At 36.4% G+C, this 18,315-nt stretch overlaps 1 protein-coding gene across 4 annotated transcripts in view; it reads left to right on the top strand.

The window, feature by feature from the left end:
- WDR70 (WD repeat domain 70) overlaps positions 1 to 18,315 on the top strand; it is a 394,244-nt gene that overhangs the window by 215,279 nt on the left and 160,650 nt on the right. For all 4 annotated transcript variants that reach the window (XM_055246343.2, XM_055246344.2, XM_055246345.2 and 1 more), the window contains one exon: positions 11,035 to 11,209. In XM_055246343.2, coding sequence (XP_055102318.1) covers positions 11,035 to 11,209 — 175 coding nt within the window. The remainder of the gene's footprint in view (positions 1 to 11,034; positions 11,210 to 18,315) is intronic.

Here is an 18,315-nt window from a genome sequence, read left to right as displayed (position 1 = left end):
CAGTTTCAGCTTTCTACATATGGCTAGCCAGTTTTCCCAGCACCATTTATTAAAAAGGGAATCCTTTCCCCATTTCTTGTTTTTGTCAGGTTTGTCAAAGATCAGATGGTTGTAGATGTGTGGTGTTATTTCTGGGGCCTCTGTTCTGTTCCATTGATCTATATCTCTGTTGTGGTACCAGTACCATGCTGTTTTGGTTACTGTAGCCTTGTAGTATAGTTTGAAGTCAGGTAGCGTGATGCCTCCAGGTTTGTTCTTTTTGCTTAGGATTGTGTTCGCAATGCGGGCTCTTTTTGGTTCCATATAAACTTTAGTTTTTACACTTCTGTGAAGAAATTCATTGGTAGCTTGATGGGGATGGCATTGAATCTATAAATTACCTCAGGCAGTATGGCCATTTTCACAATGTTGATCCTTCCTATCCATGAGCATGGAATGTTCTTCCATTTGTTTGTGTCCTCTTTACATTTCGTTGAGCAGTGGTTTGTAGTTCTCCTTGAAGAAGTCCTTCACATCCCTTGTAAGTTGGATTCCTAGGTATTTTATTCTCTTTGAAGCAATTGTGAATGGGAGTTCACTCATGATTTGGCTCTATGTTTGTCCTTTATTGGTGTATAAGAATGCTTGTGATTTTTGCACATTGATTTTGTATCCTGAGACTTTGCTGAAGTTGCTTATCAGCTTAAGGAGATTTTGTGCTGAGACGATGGGGTTTTCTAAATATACAATCATGTCATCTGCAAACAGGGACAATTTGACTTCCTCTTTTCCTAACTGAATACCCTGTATTTCTTTCTCTTGCCTGATTGCCCTGGCCAGAACTTCCAACACTATGTTGAATAGGAGTGGTGAGAGAGGGCATCCTTGTGAATCAACAAAAATGCTATTAGAACTAATAAGTGAGTTTAGCAAGGTCACAGGATACAAAGTCAATAATTATGAGTCAATTTTATTTCTGTTGACTAGCAACAAACAATTGTTATTAAAATTGTGAAAATAATACCAGTCATTAACAACATAATACATATGAAATCTGGCCATGTATGTGTGTAGTATTTATACATTGAAAACCATAATACATTTCTGAGAGAACTAAAAGATCTATATAAATGGGAAGATGTACTGTATTCATGGATCAGAAGAGTCAATAGTATTAACATTTCAGTTCTTCCCAAATTGATGTTTAGATTTAATGTAATCTCAATTAAATTCCAGTTGAATGTTTGGGGATAGAAATTGGATAAGCTGGTTCTAAAATTCATCTGGAAATGTAAACAACTTGGAATAGCCTAAACAATTTTGAAAAGTACAAAACTAGAGAACTTACTTTACTCAGGTCACATAAAGTGTAATTACACATATTAACATTTATTTCTTTTACAAGAATAGCTCCTTGAGAGCAAGGATTTTGTTTTTGTTTTGTTTCGTTTAATCTGTGTATGCCTAGGGCCTTTACCATTTCTTGAATATAGTAGGAACATAAATACTAGGTCCTCAATAAATGTTGCATGAATGGAAGAAATATTTTCACTTTTTATCCAAGCATTTTAGAAATCAACTTTGGGGTTTAATCTATATACAGTGAGGTGCAATTGAATGTTAAATGTGTAGATTTTGAATAGCCAGTGCTTTCTTTGAAGCTGTCAAATATTTATGATATATTCCAAAGGAAATTTTGGGGATTTTGTTTATAAATTACTTTTGCAAGCTTTCTTCTCCGCTTTATTTGGGAACTTAATTGCTTAACATTACTGAAAATCAGTTTTCAGAGCTATCAAACCCGGTGCCTGACATAATGTTAAGATTGCACTAACCAAATTTTACAAGCTAGTGACTACCAAAATGTAGGCTCAAAAAAGGGCTAGGGAAACAGTACACAGGAATAATAGAGAGGCACTTTGTAACTCCGATATAAAGCAACCTAGTGAAGAGCAAGGGGACAGAACCCCAGTGTTACAAGACACCTTGACATCTAGAAACCAACAGAGTTATAACAGATATTACTAGCTGCATACTCCAATATACATTTCATTTCTTCTCAAATTCTGTATTTTCTAGTTTCTCTTGCAGTTAGATGTGATTAAATGTGGCAACTATGTTTTGACCAATGAGGTGTAATGAAAGGGTAGTGTGAAACTTTGAAGAAGTCTCCGAAAGAAGCTTACAGACCCTTTTCACCCCTTCCTTTTTACTCTTTCCTCTGCCAGTAATGTGGATATGATGGCTGTACACAAACAGCATTTTGTCAGAGCGATAGAATAGAAGGTACCCCGGTCCTTGACTCTGGAACCACCAAACCAGCTCTGGAGTAACTAAATCTAGATTTCTCTTAATGAGAGAGAAGTAGATTTATTGATATTTATCACATATATATGTATATTGTATATATAATTATGTTACATTTATTGGAGTCTAACATACTTAAAATTTGCCTTTTTACATGTGTAGGTCTATGTGATTTGACAAATGAATGGTTGTGTCTCTCTAAAAACTTCCCTTGTGATGCCTCTTTATAGAAACCCCTCCATCCCCACCTTTAACCTTTGGCAACTCTTGGCCTGTTTTTTATCCCTATAGTTATGACTTGTTCAGAATGTTGATATAACTGGAATTATATTGTGTGTAGTCTTTTGAGTGTGGCTTCTTTAAGCAGAATGTATTTGAGTTGTTTTATATGTCAGTACTCTATTACTTTTTATTGCTGAATAAAATTTCACTCTGTGGGCCGGGCATGGTGGCTCATGCCTGTAATCCCAGCATTTTGGGGGGCCGAGGCAGGCGGATCACGAGGTCAGGAGATCGAGACCATCCCGGCTAACACGGTGAAACCCCGTCTCTACTAAAAAAATACAAAAAATTAGCTGGGCGCGGTGGCGGGCGCTTGTAGTCCCAGCTACTCGGGAGGCTGAGGCAGGAAAATGGCGTGAACGCGGGAGATGGAGCTTGCAGTGAGCCGAGATAGCGCCACTGCCCTCCGGCCTGGGCGAAAGAGCGAGATTCTGTCTCAAGAAAAAAAAATAAATAAAATTTTTAAATAAATAAAATTTATTTTATTTATTTTTCTACTTTTTTTAGTGCATTAACAGAATGAAGATTTGGGGTCGTTTCCAGTTTGGGGCAATTGTGAACAAAGCCACTGTAATTATTAATGTACAGCTTTTTATTGTTTTTCAAAAAATAAATTTTCATTTATCTTAGATAACACTTAGAAATGACGTTGCTTGTCATATGGGAATTATATATTTAACTTTATAAGAAACTGTTTTCCAGAGTTGAAGTTCCATTTTGCATTCCCACAAGCAATGTATGCACATTCCAGTTGCTCCATATCCTCATCAACACTAGGTATCGTTAGCTTTTTTTTTAAAAGCCATTCTTATAGGTTTGTAGTAATAGTGTATTGTGATTTTAATTTGCATTTCTGAAATGACTAGTTATGTGAAGGATCTTTCCATATACTACTTATCATCTGTTTCTCTAACTTGATGAGGTGTCTGTAAAAATCTTTTGCCCATTTTAAATATTGATTTATTTTTCTTATTGTTGAATTTTCAGAGCTTTTTAGATATTCCAGATACAAGTTGACACAAGCGCGGGTTTTTAAAGAGTCTGGCTTTCTTGGTTTCTCTACCTTGCTGCTGCTTTCACCATGTGATCTCTTTGCACTTGCCTGCTCCTTTTCTGCTTTTCACTATGCAGGCATGAGGTCTTCACCAGGAGCCAAGCAGATGCTGGCACCATGCTTCTTGTACTTCCTAGCCTGCAGAACTATGAGCTAAATAAACCTATTTTCTTTACAAATTACCCAGCCACAGATATTTGTTATAGCAACACAAAATGACTAAGACAGTCGAATTTACCAATATATTTAGGGATTGTATTTAAGAAATCTTTGCCTTACCCAAGGTGGTAGACATTGTCCTTTGCAATTTTAAGTTTTACAACTAGATCTATGAACTATTTAAATTAGCTTTTATATGTATGTAGTATGAGGTATGACTCAAAGTTGATTTTTTTTGCATAGGGATATCCAGTTGTTCTAGCACTATTTGTATCTGAGAATTATACAGCCTTCCCCATATTAAATGTATTCTGTATCACTTACTTAGCTCTTGTGTCTGTTTGCTATGTTTCCCAAAAATAATAAGTACAAAAAGTTGAATATCACATTTGTCTCTTCGTTCTACCCTCAACTTTGCAACAGTAGATATAAATTACAATAGTTTTTTAAATAACTGGACATCACAAATACCAGATGATACTTTAGAATTATGATATGAAAGGCCACACACAGACATAAAGTGTCATTATTTGGCTTATTTAAAGTTCTTCCTTTCTAAAAATGGGATCATAATACCAACAATAAGGGTTTGTGAGGATTAAATGAGATTAGGGATATAAACATATCTAGGATAGTACTTGGAGAACATAGTAGGCACTCAATAAATACCAGATCTTTTCTGCTCTTCTTCATAGACCATAAATGAAATATCAAAGCTAGTAAGTCCAACAGGTATTTCCATTTATTTCAGTGGTATATTAACAGATTGAGACAGTTTTCACAATCAGGGAAAGGGAAAGAAAGCAGTTTCACCTAGAAGTACAAATTTATACAGCATCTGATAGTGACTAATTATACTATGATTTTATGGCTCCAATTCTCTGAATCTATACCTAAAAAATGGATGCTAAAGTGCTAGGCCATTAGATATCTGTCAAAACATTTTATGCTGAAGAACACATATTTTGAAACTTGGAGTGAGATCTGGTCTTGAAATTAAAACTGTGTTTCATAAAAAAGATTTAAAAATAGAAGAAAGATCTGCCTGGGCCTTTCTGGACACACAGAAGAAAAGAAAACGACACAGGTGGGATCATTACATTGCCCCAGGCGCAAATGCTTTCTGTCTTAAAATTTTGAATTCTTTCCAGTTACAAGTTCTGAACTTTCTGGCATCTGCCGCATAAATGCATCACAGAGTTTGGCAGAGGTAAAGGGAAGCATTAATTTTGCATGGAAATCACTTTAGAGATCTTGGTTTAATTTTTCTTGAAGGACTACATAAGCAGCTTGAGTGATATAAAAGTCTAAAACTTGCAGGCTTGCTTGGCAGAATGACTCTAACAAGGAAGACCTTCTTTTGAAAAATGCCCAAATATTAAGATATTAAAGTTCACAGAAATGGGAAAATGTTCTAACTTCTATATAAAACCCACAGTAATTTTTATAAACACTTTGGACACAATTTTTATACATGTACACAGTAATTGCACTAAGAATACAGTTGCATTTAGGAGAAATTTATTTGGTGCTCATGTTTTCTACTTACAGTTACTTAAGTTATATGGCTCTGGAACATACTCAGAATATTCATTCAGTCAAAGGGTTTGGAAAAATAAAAAGGTCTTATGAAATCTAGACTTAGGAATGAATGCTACAATAAATAACCACTTACACCCTTACATTTATGGCCAATTGATTTTCCACAAAGATGCCAACACAATTCAGTGTAAAAAGAGTAGTCCTTTCAACAAATGATGCTAGGATAACTGGTTATCCATATGTAAAAAGGTGAATTTGGGGTCAGGCCTGGTGGCTCACGCCTGTAATCTCAGCACTTTTGAAGGCTGAGGTGGGTGGATCACCTGAGGTCAGGAGTTTGAGACTAGCCTGGCCAGCATGGCGAAACCCCATCTCTACTAAAAATACAAAAAATTTGCCAGGCGTAGTGGCGCGTGCCTGTAATCCTAGCTACTCAGGGGGCTGACACAGGAGAATTGCTTGAACCCCGGAGGCGGAGTTTGCAGTGAACCGAGGTCATCCTCCTGTACTCTAGCCTGGGCCACTGAGCAAGACTCCATCTCAAAAAAGAAAAAGAAAAGGTGTATTTGGAACCTTACTTTGCCATATAAAAATTAACTCAAAATAAGTTATAGATTTAAGTGTAAAGAAAAGGTCCTAAAGAAAACATAGGAGAAAATATTTTTAACCTTGGATTAGGCAGTGAGTTCTTAGATGCAACACCAAAAGCACAAATGATGAAAGAGGAAAAAAAAGATAAGTTGGACTTCATCAAAATTAAAAGTTTATGTACTTCAAAAGATACCATCAAGAAAGTGAAAAGAAAGATAAGCCAAAGACTTGGGGAAAATATTTGCAAATAATGTATCTGATAAGGTACTGACATCCAGAATATTTAAAGAACAGCTAGAATTCGGCTGGGTGCGGTGGCCCACACCTGTAATCCCAGCACTTTGGGAGGCTGATGCGGGTGAATCATGATGTCAGGAGATCAAGACCATCCTGGCTAACACGGTGAAACCCTGTCTCTATTAAATATACAAAAAATTAGCCAGGCGTGGTGGCTTGTGCCTGTAGTCCCAGCTACTTGGGAGGCTCAGGCAGGAGAATGGCATGAACCCTCAAGGTGGAGCTTGCAGTGAGCCGAGATCGAGCCACTGCACTCCAGCCTGGGCGACAGAGCAAGACTCTGTCTCAAAAAAAAAAAAAAAAAAAAAAAAAAGAACATCTAGAATTCAATAAAATGACAACCTAATTTTTTAAATGGGCAAAAGATTTGAGTACATATTTCACTAAAGAAATATATGCAAATGCCCAATAAGCACACGAAAAGATGCTTGCTATCCTTAGTTATTAAGAAAATGCAAATAAAAATCACAGTGGCATTTTCTATACCCACTAGAACGGTTATAAAAAGGACAATTAAAACTATTGATGAGGAGGCAAAGAAACTAAAACTCACATATTACAGGTACAAATGTAAAAGGGTACAGCCACTCTGGAAAGCAGTTGGAAAGTTTCATAAAATAGTAAACATTTTGTAACTGACAACTTTCCTGAATTTGTTTCCCTGCTCTAACTTTTTTTTTTTGTTTTGTTTTGTTTTTGGTAGAGTCTTTAGACTTTTCTGTATGTAAGATAATGTCATCAACAAACAGAGACAATTTCACTTCTTTCCTATTTGGATGACTTATTTCTTTTTCTTTCCTAATTGACTCCAGTACTATGTTGAGTAGAAATTGTCAGCATGGGTATCCTTTTCTTGATCTTGATTTTAGAGAAAAAGCTATCAACTCTGCACTGTTGAGTATGATGTTAGCTGTGGGCTTATCATATATGGCCTTTAATATGTTGACGTGCATTCCTTCTACACCTATTTTGTTGAGAGTTTTTATCATGAACAATGTTGAATTTTATCAAATGCTTTTTCTGCATCTATTGAGATATCATGTGGTTTCTGTTCTTAATTTTGTTACTGTGGTAATCACATTTATTGGTTTACATATATTGAACCATCCTTGCATCCCTGGGATAAATCCCACTTGATAGTGGTGAATTATCTTCTTCATAAGCTGTTAGATTTGCTTTGCTAACATTTTTGTGATGATTTTTGCATCTATGTTCACTAGGGATATTGTTCTGTAGCTTTCTTTGTTATAGTATCCTTGTCTGGCTTGGTATCAGGGCAATGCTAGCCTTGTAAAATGGGGTTAGAATTATTCCCTTTCTCTTCAACTTTTTTGGAAGAGTTTGAGAAGAATTGGTATTAATTCTTCTTTAACTCTTTGGTAGAATTTATCAGTGAAGTCATCAGGTCCTGGGTTTTTTTTGATGGTGAACTCTTATTACTGATTCAGTCTCCTTACTTGTTATTGGTCTGGTAAGATTTTCTACTTCCACACTGCCAACAATCTATATGAAAAAGACACATGCATGCCTATGTTTATTGTGGCACTATTCACAACAGCAAAGACTTGGAACCAACCCAAATGTCCATCAGTAATAGACTGGATAAAGAAAATGTGGCACATATACACAATGGAATACTATGCAGCCATAAAAAAGGATGAATTCATGTCCTTTGCAGGGACATGGATGAAGCTGGAAACTATCATTCTCAGCAAAGTAACACAGGAACAGAAAACCAAACACTGCATGTTCTCACTCATAAGTGGGAGTTAAACAATGAGAACACATGGATATAGGGAGGGGAACATCACACACCGGGGCCTGTCGGGGGGGGTGGGAGGCTAGGGGAGGGATGACATTAGTAGAAATACCTAATGTAGGTGACGGGATGATGGGTGCAGCAAACCACCATGGCACGTGTATACCTATGTAACAAAACTGCACATTCTGCACATGTACCCCAGAACTTAAAGTATATATATAAAAAAAGAAATTAAGAAAATAATTTTATTTACAATAACATTAAAAAAATACTTAGGGAATAACTTTAACCAAGGAGTTAAAAGATCAGTACACTGAAAACTGTTGGCCAGGGCGGTGGCTTACACCTGTAATCCCAGCACTTTGGGAGGCCAAGGCAGGCAGATTGCTTGAGGTCAGAAGTTTGAGACCAGCCTGCAACATGGTGAAACCCTGTCTCTACTAAAAATATAAAAATTAGCCAGGCATGGTGGCGGGTGCCTGTAACCCCAGCTACTCGGGAAGCTGAGGCGGGAAAATCACTTATACGTGGGGAATCACTTGAACCTGGGAGGCGGAGGCTGCAGTCAGCGGAGATTGTGCCACTACACTCCAGCTTGGGTGACAGAGTGAGACTCTGTCTCAAAAAAAAAAGAAAAAAAGAAAACTTTCAAACATTGATGAAAGAAATTGAAAAAGACACAAATAGGCCGGGTGCGGTGGCTCATGCCTGTAATCCCAGCACTTTGAGAGGCCGAAGCGGGTGGATCACAAGGTCAGGAGTTTGAGACCAGCCTGACCAACATGGTGAAACCCCATCTCTACTAAAAATACAAAAATTGGCAAGGCGTGGTGGCGTGCACCTGTAATGCCAGCTACTCAGGAGGCTGAGGCAGGAGAATTGCTTGAATCCAGCAGGTGGAGGTTGCAGTGAGCCGAGATTGCGCCACAGCACTCCAGGCTGGGCGATAGAGCAAGACTGTCTTAAAAAAAAAATAAAAAAAATAAAAAGACACAAATAAATGGAAAGATATTCCATGTCCATGGATTAGAAAAATTAATATTGCTGAAATGTCTAAATGATCCAAAGTGATCTACAAATTCAATGCAATCCCTTTCAAAATTCCAATGTCATTTTCCACAGAAATAGAAAAAAAAAAAACCCTAAAATTCATATGAAACCACGAAAGATCCCAAATCACCAAGGCAGTGATAAGCAAAAGGAAAAAAGCTGGAGACATCACATCACACTCCCTGATTTCAAAATAAAAGCTATTGTAATCAACAGACACATCAACTAGTGCAACATGATATAGTCTAGAAATAAACCCAGGTACTTACAGCCAATTGATTTTCAGCAAAGATGCCAAGAACACACAGTCTCTTCAGTAAATGGTGATGAAGAAACTGGATATCCACATGCAGAAGAATGAAATTAGACCCTTATCTCATACCATATACAAAAATCAGCTCGATGGATTAAAGACTTAAATTTTAAGTAAGACCTGAAACTGTAAAACGATTAGAAGAAAACAGGGAAAAACATTCTTGACATTCGTCTGGGCTTAGATTTTTTATGTATGATCCAAAGGCACAGGCAATAAAAGCAAAAATAGGCAAAAGCGATTGCATGAAACTAAAAAGCTTCTAATCTTTGTCTTCCAATTAGAATTTTTAGACCATTTCTAATTAATTTTATTATCAATGAGGTTGAATTTACATCTGCCATATTGCTTTTTGTTTTATACTTATCACATTGCTTTGATTTCTTATCTTGTTTTTGATAGAATTAATTTGTTTTCATTGTATCTTCATTATTATGTATTGATTATAAAAAATATGATAGCAATTGCTTTAGAGTTTGTAACATACATCTTTAACATATCAAATTCTCTCATCAAATAATACTGTGCTATTTCAAGTATAGTATAAAACAATATATTTTCCTTCTTCCTCCTAACCTTTAGAATTATTGTCATACATTTTACTTGGACATGGTTATAAAACTCAAAGTACATTAGTGCATTGTTTTTTACTATTTTTGCTTTACATCAATTTATTTTTTAAAGAGATCTAAACATTTTTTAAAATGTGTTTTACATTTACTTTCATTTTTACATTTGTAGTATTCGTTTCTTTGTGTAGATTCAGATTTGCACTTTTGTCGTATTTATTCTACCTATGTCTTTTAACATTTATTTTAGTAGATGTCTGATGGTAGTGAATTGCCTCAGCTTTTGTCCATTTGAAAAAGTCTTGAGTTCACCTTATTTTTAAAATATATTATTGACTGGCTATAAAATATTAGATTGACAATTAGTTTTTTCTTTTAGAACTTTAAGGATGTTGTTCCATAGTGGTTTGGCTTCCATAGTTTCTGGCAAGAAGTTGCTTACGTCATCTTTGTTTTTCTGTATTTTAAGCTTTTGAAATTCTCCCTCTGGGTCATGTGGTTTGTTCTACCCTCCCTTTCTGACAGTGCTCCTTCGCTTAGAACTGTGAGTACAACGGCGTTATGCCTCTGCTCCAGGACTAAGCTGTTGTTGCTTGTTGCTTGGCAAAATCTCAGAAACAGACAGGTGTATTTCTACTTGTCCCCTAGGGGAGTGAGATCTTCGCTTGGGCTCTAGAGTGGGATATTATTCTTTTAATGACTTATTTTTCAGTGTGTTTTCTGGTATATGTTAAAAACAGTACATTAACACATGTAAGTGATTTACAAATACGTGCCTGTATAGGGGGCAGACATTCAACAGTTTGGCTGATCGGGGGTAAAGTCAGAATAATTTGGAGGCCACTTAGAGAGGGACAGAATTAATAACTCTGATCGATTGTAAGTAGAATTTGCCTCTTTCTGTTCAATTTCATGACAACATGATTCAGATGGTTTACTTTATTTCCATGAGTAACCTCATTTATAAATAGAGAATCTTTTACAGTGCATGTCTTATTTTATTTTAAAATAATTATTAGATTTATGTGCCAAAATGGCGAAGCAGTCTTTATGGACTCTTCCCTATTTTAACCTCCCCCACTCCTTTTTTTTTTTTTAAATAAATGAAAAATCTCCTGATCCTTTTTAGGACGGTAAGGACGTGGGAAGTTGAAAATCCAAAGAAGCAAAAAAGTGTGTTTAAACCACGGACGATGCAAGGCAAAAAAGTCATTCCCACTACGTGCACATATAGTAGAGATGGAAACCTCATAGCAGCTGCCTGCCAGAATGGAAGCATACAGATCTGGGACCGAAATTTGACTGTAAGTTAAATCTTTCCTTAGAACATGGCCACCTTAAATCTTTCCTTAGAAGATGGCCACCTTACAAAGACAAACGTGTTAAAATATTATGAAGGTGAATTTCCTGAATTTAGACCTAATTTAAACTTCAGTGTTAGGTGATCAAACGTTGAGACTTTTGTAGTATACAGCATTTCAGCAGACATTTCAACTCTGTATTTTTCAGTACATATTATATTTTGTTTTTAAAATAAATTTACTCTTTTGGTATAAAATTTAAAAACCATAGTGCGTCTTATTATATGGCATCTCAGTTTATTTGATTTTGAAAGTGAAGTGTTTAATAGTAATATAAAACAACACTAAGCAGAGAACTAGAAAATACCCTTTAAAAGATTTAAGAAAAATGTGAAAAGTCCAAGATGAGCCATCAGTTGTTTTGTAGTTATTTTTCTAGTAATATAAGTAATATTTTAATATTCTATGACATTTCATTTAGATAGGTTTCAGGTTTTTTCTTTACAGTTTCAGGCTATTAGTAGAATAAGTAAAGTTTGGAATTGGAAGGAATGATAGAATCCATATAAATAATGAATACAAAAGCCCTTGGCTAATTCTGTCAGTTACCAATAAGCTGTAAAAAGCTTCTTGTTTTATGTATGGATGGTAAAACAAAGATATTTGTTAAATGGAATGAGTCTAGACACCAGTGTTAAAATAAAATTCTACACAAACACATTTTGGATATCCTTATTTTATAAAAGTTTCTGGCCATATTATTAATTCAGTAAATGTTTAGTACATACTATAAACTAGGCACTATTCTAGGCACTGATAATACTTCTCAAAAATTCCTGTCCTCATGGAGTTTTCATTCTAGTTAAATATATATGCATATATTCCACCTTTGTCTATCAAATATTGACATTTTGAAGGAGATCCCAGGAAACACTATTGTTTTTTCAGGCAGATATGTTGGAAGAAGGTTAAAAAGTGTTGATGGACGGGAAAAGAATCCATACTGATAATGCTGAAAATATCTTTGGCATTTTCTGTTTGTCAGATCTTTTTATTTCTGTTTTCATCTCTACTGTAAACCTCATAAAGCTTCATAACAGCATAGAGATCTTAAAAACTTCTTTGAATTGTAAACTGAGTTTTAACCAAGCAGTAAATTTTTTAGTAACTGGTTTTCATCATCTCTGGGTGCTGTTGACTTAAACACAGAAATTATGAAACATGCAGTTTTCTTGTGTAGCTTTAATAGTAGTATTTTCTGTATAGTGTTGTATGTGACTTTCTCTTAGAACCCATATATTTTTAGAAAGTTGAATATAGTTTTTAAAGATTTGTCTTATGTATGTTGAAATAAGGAGTATCTCCTCTTTTCAGTTTTGTAGAAAAAAAGCCATTGGAATGCCACTTTCTAACAAATATCTCTTAAAGCCATTCAGCTAATTACAGTCTTTGATTGTTTTGTTAGAATGTATTTAACAAATGAATGTAAGTTTATTATACCATATCTCATTTGTTATATTTTATTCATATTTTGACATTTGGATACAAATGTGTGTCAACTGGAAACAAATCAAGTTGAAAAGAAAAACTTGCCAGCAGGAAACACAGCTTGACTTGAAAGCAGATCTTTTAAAAATTCCTTGCTGCCTCCTCCCCTCCCCTCCCCTCCCCTCCCCTCCCCTCCCCTCCGGTCCCCTCTCCTTTCTTTTTTGACAGAGTCTTGCTCTGTCACCTAGGCTGGAGTGCAGTGGAATGATCTCAGCTCACTGCAACCTCTGCCTCTTGGGTTCAGGCAATTCTCATGCCTCAGCCTCCTGAGTAGTTGGGATTACATACAGGCGTGTACCACCATACCCAGCTAGTTTTTGTATTTTTGGTAGAGACGGGGTTCCACCATGTTGTCCAGGCTGGTCTCAAACTCCTGGTCTCAGGGATCCACCCATCTTGGCCTCCCAAAATGCTGGGATCACAGATGTGAGCCACTGTGTCTGGCCTGGATTTTTAAAAAATTTCTTAACTTTTTTTTCAGCAAGAAAGAAAACCATTCACAGGGAAACACTAAAGCTGAAATGAGAATGCCCAGTAACAATAGTTTTTCCATACAGTAGTTAAATAATTATATGATGGATAATGGTTAATCTGTATTTTTTGATGATTAAGTAAAACATTCATAATTGCCACATTTAATCCTAGAATTTTCATTAGACCAACTTGAACTTCAGTAAATTAAACAAAACATATTTCTTTAGAAGTAAGGTATCTCTATTAATGATATATTTCTGTGTTCTCAAGACCTACCTTTACTCTAGAATTATGTTGGTCAATATGCTAGCCACTAGCCACATCTGACTATTTTGATTTTAATTAAAATAAAAGACAATTAGAATTTCAGTTTCTCAATCACACTGGCCACTTTTTAGGTACCCAGTAACATCATGTGACCAGTGGCTACTTAATGGACAATATAGACCATTTTCATCATTGCAGAAAGTTCACTGGACATTGCTCCTCAAGAGGAGTGGTTGTTTCCCCAAGGTTCCTTTTATTCATATGATGATGGTCAGCCTTTCATTTGAGAAGAAGGCCTCTTCAGAGAAGCTTCTGTGGATCTGCACTGCCTCCTTGATTCTCTACTTCCCATTCACCAGCATAATTTGAGCAACAGCAAGGCATCTATTGCCTTGTTGGCGTGATGTAAGAGAGGGAGACAGAATAGTGGGAGATGACATTGGAGCAGTAAAAGCATGCACCCTGATTTTGCACATGTTGAACCTGTCAGTCTGCAACACTCTTTTTTTTTTTTTTTTTTTTTTTTTTGAGATGGAGTCTTGCTCTGTCACCCAGGCTGGAGTGCAGTGGCGCAATCTTGGCTCACTGCTACCTCCACCTCCCAGATTCAAGTGGTTCTTCTGCCTCAGCCTCCAGAGTAGCTGGGACTACAGGCATGCGCTACCACACCTGGCTACTTTTTGTATTTTTAGTAGAGATAGGGTTTCACCATATTGGCCAGGTTGGTCTCAAACTTCTGACCTCGTGATCCGCCTGCCTTGGCCTCCCAAAGTGCTGGGATTACAGGCGTGAGCCACCATGCCTGGCCATTCTGCAACACTCTTATAGCTATTCATATGGCTTTGTCTCTCACCTCTTTCAGTTCAGAGGACTGAAATTTCTTCTTCTCAGCAAGACCTTCCCTGACCACACCATATTTAAAATTGCAGCCTTTTCCCTGCCAGTGGTACTCTCTACCCCTCTTATTTTCTTCCATAGTGCTGATTGCTGTCTGACCTGCTGTACTGTATTTTTCACTATGTTTTTTTTGTTCAACTTTTGAGACAAGTTCTCACTGTCACTCAGGCTAGAGTGCAGTGGCATGATCACAACTCACTGTGGCCTTGACCTCCCAGGTTCAGTTGATGCTCCCACTTCAGCCTCTCGAGTAGCTGAGACCACGGGCATGTGCCACCATGCCCAGCTAATTTTCTTATTTTTTATAGAGATGGAGGGCTCACTATGTTACCCAGGCTGGTCTTGAACTCCTGGACTTAAGCAGTCTCCCCACCTCGGCCTCCCCAAGTGCTGGTATGACAGGCGTGAGCCACTGCACCTGGCCCTCTTTATTGGCTGTTTCCTTCTAGTAGGATATTGGCTGCATGAGGGAAAGGACTGCTGTCTGTTCCACTCCCTGCTGTATTCCCAGAGCAGACAGTGCCTAGTATATAGCAGACCTTCAGTAACTATTTGTTGAATGAATAAATGGATGTGTATGTATTCTAAAATAGTAACATAAAATGAGATGGTCAGTTTAGTTCTAAGAATACATTTAAAGAATAGTAGCATAAAAAAACTATCCTAGTTATGTGAATATACAATGAGATAGAGTTGGGTATGTGTACGAGTTTTGGGGCAGGGGTAGAGGAGAGAGGTATTGAGGTAGTTTTTGGTATATTCTTAATAATATATAAATATATTAATCTGTATATGTGACTGATTTTGGATTTGCTAATAACAGGCAAATTTTTAAAAACTATGTTCATGTCTCTTTATAATTTCTGGGTTTTCAAATAATTCAGCATGTATAGTCTTATGAATACCTAATAACTTCTCTTCATATCAAAACACCTATCAGATTTATTCTTTGACTTTGCACAAAGCACTGTTTCTGTTCTTTAATATCTATCAAGAATTTACAGTATACTAGACTCTTGACTAAAAGAACATACTGTGTTTTCTTATCTTGCAGTTACTGTTTGTAGGCTAAGTTTTTGTCAGGAAAATTGGGATTCATCTTATTCATGGAGTTTTGTTCTCCCTAGACACAGGTGATGGGAGGGAATAATATTTGAGGTTGTTTGATTTTGCAGTTGGCACCACTAGCAACTTGACCCCTCCTCTATCTGACTGCCTTCTATTGCCCTTTTGGCCTGCAAGCCCTTGCCCAGATTCTTGGCCTGTTCCTTTTGGGAAAATCACCACACAGCACAATGCCTTACCAAGAAAGCCGCAAGATTTCCCCAGCTCAGTTGGCTGTTCAGTGCCCCCATTTTCAGCCATGCCAGAAAGTGGAACGGAGGAATCTGAGGCAAAGACAGTAATCATATCAGGAAATCAGCTTCTGGCAAGTAAGACAACAGATATGAAGAAGAGAGAAATATCCAGCACACAGCAAATCTTTAAATGTCTCCAGTTGCTGTCAGATAACCCATGTTAAAAGATTACTTTATGTCCTCCTGCACCCTCCTTCTTATTAATACATGTATTCACAGATATATTGATTGGGCGCGGTGGCCCACGCCTGCAATCCCAGCACTTTGGGAAACCGAGGTGGGTAGATCACAAGGTCAGGAGTTAGAGACTCCTGTCTCTACTAAAAATACAAAATTAGCCGGGCATGGTGGCAGGCACCTGTAGTCCCATCTACTTGGGAGGCTGAGGCAGGAGAATCGCTTGAATCTGGGAGGCGGAGGTTGCAGTGAGCCGAGATTGCGCCACTGCACTCCAGCCTGGGCGACAGAGCGAGACTCCATCTCAAAAAAAAAAAAAAAGTTTTGTTTTTATGTAGAGAGAATTTGAAGCTTGCTTTTTTAATTTGAAAGCATAAAATAGTAGATATAGCTTGATTTCTTTGCTTTTTTTCAAAATGTCTTTATTTAAATGGGATCCTGTAATTTTACCTACGTGAAATATGTGCTTTTCAAAAAAAAGTTGGTTTTTTGGTTTATTATTATTTTATTCTATACCATTCGTCTCCTCTGTCATTGTCCCATCTCTATCCTAGACTTAATGCTTGTAAATTACCTGATAGGTATCCTTTTGCAGTTTTCTCCATATCTGTATATCTGTATTTGTTCACATCTGGAACATTTCAACTGGTATTTTTGAGGAGCTCTCACCTCACTGAGAATAAGACAAAAGAAATTTAAACCTACAAGTAGTTTGTAAAACATTCAGGGAATGATCTGCAAGGTAATTTATGACCGGCGCTGCTTTGTATAATGCCCATCATATGGAAGAGTTAGGGAAGGCAGAGGTCAGGTGGGGAGTCATAGGGCCTCTGAAAGGTGCACAGTTTGGATGAGCAACAGGATTAATAGGGATTACAAAGTAATAATGTTCATAGTTTACTAAACAAAGCAGAAATAGTGCGCTATTCTGCATATAAAAATGATACTAAAGGATCTTTTGAGATTCTTACTTCCCAAAACAGTCTTGAATCTTCTCTTTTAGAATCACCAGCAAGCTAATTTGATATAATGAAATAAAAGTAAAGCAGAATAAAGATAATGTTTTGTGGGAGAGGTAGCACTTGAGTCCCTGGGTGCCCTCAAGTTACTTAAAGTCTCTTAGAAGTCACTTCTCACTGTTGGACACCATCTGCTATGCCTTACATTAACAATAATTTTCACAATTTAAAAATTTGCTTTTAGTAGTTTTTTTTGTTAAATTTTCGTAATGCAGCTTTGAACATTTTTCTCTCACACCTCAAGTACACTAATTTAAGACAAATTCTCATACTATTTGTTAACTAGTTTCTGTAGTGACTTTTTTTAAAATGGCTGGTAATTGCATCTTTTTGTTGCTTTTGGGATATTCTTATAAAGCTGTCATAGCCACTAAAAATGAAAGCAGTTATTTACTTTTATGGAGGTTCCCTATGTGTGTGTACTAAGCTAGATTATTAGCAAGAAGGAAGAATTTTATGATAGCATGCTCTTAATATTTTCTTTATATTTTTCATTTATACCTATTAGAGCAATCTAAACTCCCTAAATTGAGTGTTAAGCTGTTGGTATTCAAGATTTTGGAGATTTTTAAAAAATAATGCATTGATATATTTTTAGCATATAATGTTTTATCCTTGTTTCCAGTCTTGTTGTGATAAATTTGTCATCTGTTGCATAATTTTAAAGTCATATGACTTTGATTTTGAAAACATTTTATTACATAGTTATTCATTATTTACTGCCATCTGCAACTGTGAAGATGCGTGAAGAACTCATGTTTCATTTCAAAATTTTCCTTTTATTTTGATTTCAGCCTTTTTTTTTTTTTAAAAAAAAACTTCTTTGACATACCATTTTAGCTATTAATCTTTGGAATAATGTATGGAGAGCTTTTTAAATTCTAATTACTCTATAGTCGATAAGTATCCTTTATTTTCCTGATAGTGATATCGTCAAAGACTTGTATAAGTTAAACATGACCTCCAATGGCTAAGACTGTGCTTGCAGCCCAGACTAATGACCTCATCTAGGTGTCTTCTCCTTTCTTCCTGCAAAGACTAATCATTTAACAATAATTCACAACTTTTACCTAATAATAGGTGTTCAAGTTAAAGTAGCACGGTATTCACTATAAGGAGAGAGAGTAGTTGTAGGAAAAAAAAAGCTCTATTTTATTTTTAAACAATTTTTAAAAAAATTTTATTATTATTATACTTTAAGTTTTAGGGTACATGTGCACAATGTGCAGGTTTGTTACATATGTATACATGTGCCATGTTGGTGTGCTGCACCCATTAACTCGTCATTTAGCATTAGGTATATCTCCTAATGCTATCCCTCCCCCCTCCCCCTACCCCACAACAGTCCCTGGAGTGTGATGTTCCCCCT

This window comes from Symphalangus syndactylus, chromosome 16, assembly GCF_028878055.3.
Source record: "Symphalangus syndactylus isolate Jambi chromosome 16, NHGRI_mSymSyn1-v2.1_pri, whole genome shotgun sequence".
NCBI lineage: Eukaryota > Metazoa > Chordata > Mammalia > Primates > Hylobatidae > Symphalangus > Symphalangus syndactylus.
Note: the sequence above shows the minus strand (reverse complement) of the source record. Positions and strands in the feature narration are given on the sequence as shown.